Genomic DNA, 4999 nt, shown 5'->3' on the forward strand with positions numbered 1-4999 from the left:
CTCAATAGCGTCCCTTGCGCGGGCGCCGCGGGACCTGCTGGGGCCAGGCCGGGGGGGCGCTGCTAATGTGTTTTGTCTCTTGCAAACAGATCTGGCAGCATGAACGAAGAAGACTGGAATGCAGAGATAGGGGACGAGGCAACACCAATCCTCTCACCTCTTCAGCAGGTATGGGGTGGCTGCTGTTGGGCTGTAGCATGTTTGTTTCTTTTTCTTTCTTCCTCTCACCCCCAGCTCTGCAGCCTAAGTAGCTGGTGTGCTGTGGTCCCCTGTTCCTGTGATTCCTGAAGCACCTGGAGGAACTTGCCCTTAACTTGTGTGTTGAAAAGACAGTGTTTTCTAAACAAAAAGGAACACTTTCAGTCTCTCAAGAATATTGAGGTGCCTTGCCTTCCTGGAGGCTCCTGGGGCATGGTCAGTCTAGCGAATTAGTGTTACACTTCCAGCTACTTAATGCTGCCTCCTTACATTGGGCTGTGGAAGGATATGTACTTTTTGGAAAAGTATGTGGCGTGAAAGTGGCACATACTAGTAACTCATTAATTATAATGCATGGGCTAGGAATTGAGTGCCTGTGTGGATAGGCTAGTGGACCAGCAGAGGCTGGAAGGGAAGTAACAAAAATTCATGTAGGGTAGAAACTTCGTAATTACAGATCAGTTGTGGTAAGGCGTATTTAAGTAAAGTTTTGTAACTACTGAAAAGGGTGGTTTCTGTTGCCTGCCCTTTTTCCCTTCTAATACATTCCTGTTCCCTGTATGTCAGGTGTAGTGTTTCTGAAGTTGTTAGATAAACTGAGAACAGATCGTCGTTTTTTGGGTATTAGTAGGCTGCAATTTCTCACACAAATCAGATTGTTTTGATGGTCCTTGTTACTGTCTATTGAATAGTGAAAGGGCAGTGGTGGAACTGTGTTATTGGGGACTAGCAGAGCCATGTCTTGGTGGCGGTTCTTGCTTGTGGCTTAGATATGAATTGTAACTTATCTGCACTGTTAACATCCTTTTAGCTATTCTATTTGCTGTCTCTTTCTAGTGGCAGTCTCTGAATTACTATTTCTTTTTACGACAGCAAGAAATAGAACATGGGTGACTCTCTTGTTCAGTTAATACTGCACTTCATGTTGTTCCCAAACTTTATGGTCTTAATTGCATAGCTACTGTAGGATGGGTGAGGAGTGCTCCTGTTTGAGGATTGTAGATAGAACTTTGAGTATCACTTACAGAGTGTTTTTGCAAATATGGTAGGCTGCTGTGACAGTTCACTGTTAATGAAGAGAGGTGTCCTCCCCATGCGCAATTAGCTTGCTGCTGTTTTGTTCAGGTACTAGTGCTGCTTGTAAACTGTTGTGAGCTCTCTTAATTTTCTAACCTGAAGACTACTTTGCAGTGATGGAGAAAAAGCTTAGATGGCCTTGAACACCAAAACTGGTAAAGAAAAAGTAAATGGAACGTCATCTTTTCTTAATAGCAGTGAGTTGTTATGTGGATTCATTTGCTTGGAAAACTAGTGTCTTAGAAGATGAGACTTTTAATACCTGGCTTTTTAGGGGACAAAAGCAAAGAGACTCATGGATCCTGACTGGGATTATGTAGCAGCTGTGTTTCCAGATCTGGGTAGTTCCCACACTTTCTTCCTAAGGTCTCAGGAAGCTCTCCTATATCCAGAAATAGGTGGAGCTGCTGCTTCCTCTGAGAACTTCTATTTAAGTTACTTCTGTAAATTGCCTCCACTCTGCTTCCCCGTGTCCTGTCCATCTATCTGTCTGTCCCGTCCTCCCCCGCCCCTGCAAGTGGGCTGGGCTACTACAGTGTTTACAAACCCAGCTCACTTAAACCACAGCTGGAGAAGGGTGCTTGTAGAAGTTACGCTTGAGTTAAATGCCTGGGAGGAGAAAAGCTACAATTAGATCAGGATGTAGTACATTTAAGTTGTTAAACTGTGTGCAGCTTAATGGTCTCAAGAGTTTGGCAGCAGGTGAGAAGAATGCTTAAAATACAGTTCTGGAGTTTGTAGCAGAGCTAGGGTGATGTCAAGTACCTGCTGTCAGGCCTAATTCTGAGCTAAATCTTGTGTAGAAATTGTTCCTATTCAATTTTGCTATTTTTTACATAGCACCAAAATGCTTTGGTGTGAAATGAAAGATACAGGAGTGTAATAAGAAGCAGCTGAAGAATAATGTTTTGCTGCTTCTGATCTTGTTGACTGAAGATTTGTATCAGAAGAAACTGCAGTAAATCTGAGGAGACTCTGTAATGAATCTTTGATTGTTGGCATTGGACTTAATGGGTGTTGAAATTCAGCCTTGAGGAACAGGGAGGAAGAGGAGAGGTGTATGGACGTATAAGGCTAAAAGTAATGTTGCCAAAAGAAGAAATTACAGCATATACTTTCAGAATAGTAATCTTATCAGTTTGGGTTTAATTTCTTGCACTGGTTGCTAGCCACATTGGGAGGTGTGAAAGCTGTGGTAGTATCTAAAGAGCACAATCTTAAAAGGTTTGGTGGTTACATGATGTTCCTCAGCCAGCTGGTGTTTTGGCTTACTAGTACATACCTGGCTTGCATTAAACAGGAGAAAGTTAAACATGGCCTTTGCAGGAAATAAAACTAACCATAACAGTGAAATGTGAAAATTACATTCTGTTCTGAGTTTTTTCAAATGGAGTGTGTGAATCTTTGAATAAATTAACAGGGACTGACATATTTCAGCTATTTCCTTTTGAGATAATCTGTAAGCATCTGCTAGTAAAGCACTGGAAATGCAGTTACAAAACTGATGAAAACAGGTTTTTATTCACAATACAAACAGTCAGAAAGATGGGAAAAGAAAAGTACTTCAAAAGATTTTATTATTGTTTCGAACAATAAATGTTTCTTATATTCAAAGCTTAAAATGTTTTGGGTTCTTTTTTTTGGCAAGGTGACAAAAGCTGATGGCTCCTTAAATCAGTGACAGAAGGCAAGATAAAGTGACTTAACTCTACATGTATATAACGTGTTTTTGGTGATATTCAGATGCACACAGTATGCTGTTTAATATACTGAAGTATAATAAACTGAAGTGAATGGAAGAATCTGAGAGACTGCATTTCAGAAGGTGCAGAAGGCAACTTCTTTCAAGTGCAAGACTTAGCAACTGCCTTTGTATTTATGTACTTCGCTTGGCCTGGGATTAACATGATGTTGTGCTTTTTTCTTTTTGTAGGCTAGCTTCTCTGAAGGTCGAAATGAGCCCTTGTGTGACTTCAGTCCAAGTGTAGACTCATTCGGTATGTGAAAGGCACTTTTGATTTTACCGATGTTTGAGGGAGTTGACCTGTTGAACAGTTCAGGAGCTTAAAGAAAAGCACAACATTGTGATATTTTTGCTTGTCACCTATGGAGTAAGCACCATCAAATTATACAGGTAACATAGTGAGTAGACTTTCCTTTTGACCCTCAACCCTTCTTTATTTACTGCAGTTATGTGTTGAATACAGCATATAACTTTTAGTGAGAATCAATAGCTGCCACCTCATAAGCGTTTCTAAACCAGGCTGTGGTAAACATGAACAGTATTGAAAAATATATGTTATATGCGATGTTGAGCAGTTCTAGCGAGGTCCTGTCTGCCAGTTATGTTGAAAATAAGGTCAGAGGAAGTTGTTGAACAGAAACTTAGATCTGTTTAAAAAAACCACAACAAAAACAACAAGACAAAACATTTGATGTTTGTTACCAAGTTTCTGTAAAGCACTTTTGGTTTAATGATGATGCCTTTATAAACTTGAACCAAAGTTTTAGAAGTTAGAAGTTTAGATATAGAAGATAGAAGTTTTAGATGTGCCAAGCCAGAATTGCTGCTGAAGGTAGTTTGCCCCAGGCTGTGGGATAAGGCAATCGGGCTGTTCTCACTGTAGTGTCTGAATTTAGGAATGGCCTTTAAGACTGTTTGAGGATATTTTAACTTTAGTGAAATTCAGTCTGAGGTAAAAATTCTGAACTTAAATAATTTAGTTGATCCAACTGTGGAAGAACAACCTAAACTTTATTTTAACAAATTGTAGTTAGCACAAATTACATCGATGTCATAGAATCATAGAATAGTGCAGCTTGGAAGAGACCTCAGAAGATCATCTGGTCTAACCTTTTGTGTTAAAGGAAGCCTAGATGAGTTTATCTAGCGCTCTGTCCAATCCCATCTTGCAAATCTCCAGCAATGAGGACTCCATCATCTCCCTGAGGACGTTGTTCCAGAGAATGATTGTTCTCACTGTAAAAAATTTCTCTCTCCTATCAAGATGAAACCTCTCCCAGTGCAACTTGTATCTTTACCCTTTGTCTTCTCCATGTGGCTCTGTGAAGAGAGAGCCCCTGTCCTCTTTGTAGCTGCCTTTCAAGTACTGGGATACTGTGGTGAGGTCCTCCCTGAACCTTCTCTTCTCTAGGGAGAAAAGACCTAACTCCCTCAGTCTTTCCTCATAGGGCAGGTTCTCCACATGTTTATAACTGCTCATGTGTTTATGAGCAGTTAGAACAGGACAGTCAGTGTGTTTATTGCTGATGTATCTCTCCTCTGCCTTCTAGTGTGTACCTACAACGTATTTGTCCAATTCCTTGTCCCCAAGATGTTGGGAAATTAGGAAGGGCAGGAGCAAGATACCACTTGTGCTACTTGAATTCCTGTGAATTTGGAGAGTTATAGGAAGTAGAAAATTTGGAGGGCAGGCTTTGTATTCATCCTAGAGAAGCAGAAATGTTTTATGACATCTCCATGTTGCTAGCTTCAGTGACGGTTTAACACAGGACAAATAGGAGAGGCAGTGTTCGTGAAGAGTACTTGAATTGCAAGGAAGTGAGTCTTGGAGCTTCATGTTTGGTTTGTTCCAGCTCTTCTTTCTGACTACCTGTCAGCTCTGCCTGCTAACTTTTTTGCTACATATTGCAAAAATAAGTAAGTATTCTCTGATTTGTCACTCTTGTACTGAACTCATGGCAGGGAGGCCTTTTTCTGCTG

General features: G+C 40.7%; 1 protein-coding gene across 1 annotated transcript in view; it reads left to right on the top strand.

The window, feature by feature from the left end:
• Nucleotides 1-99: 99 nt before the first annotated feature.
• DDX4 (DEAD (Asp-Glu-Ala-Asp) box polypeptide 4) overlaps nucleotides 100-4999 on the top strand; it is a gene marked incomplete at its 3' end in the record, with an annotated part of 27007 nt that continues 22107 nt past the window's right edge. Inside the window, exons 1-2 of the mRNA XM_009705941.1 lie at nucleotides 100-168; nucleotides 3209-3272. Coding sequence (XP_009704243.1) covers nucleotides 100-168; nucleotides 3209-3272 — 133 coding nt within the window. The remainder of the gene's footprint in view (nucleotides 169-3208; nucleotides 3273-4999) is intronic.

The sequence above is a fragment of the Cariama cristata genome, unplaced genomic scaffold, assembly GCF_000690535.1.
Source record: "Cariama cristata isolate BGI_N322 unplaced genomic scaffold, ASM69053v1 scaffold1658, whole genome shotgun sequence".
In the NCBI taxonomy this organism is placed as follows: Eukaryota; Metazoa; Chordata; class Aves; order Cariamiformes; family Cariamidae; genus Cariama; species Cariama cristata.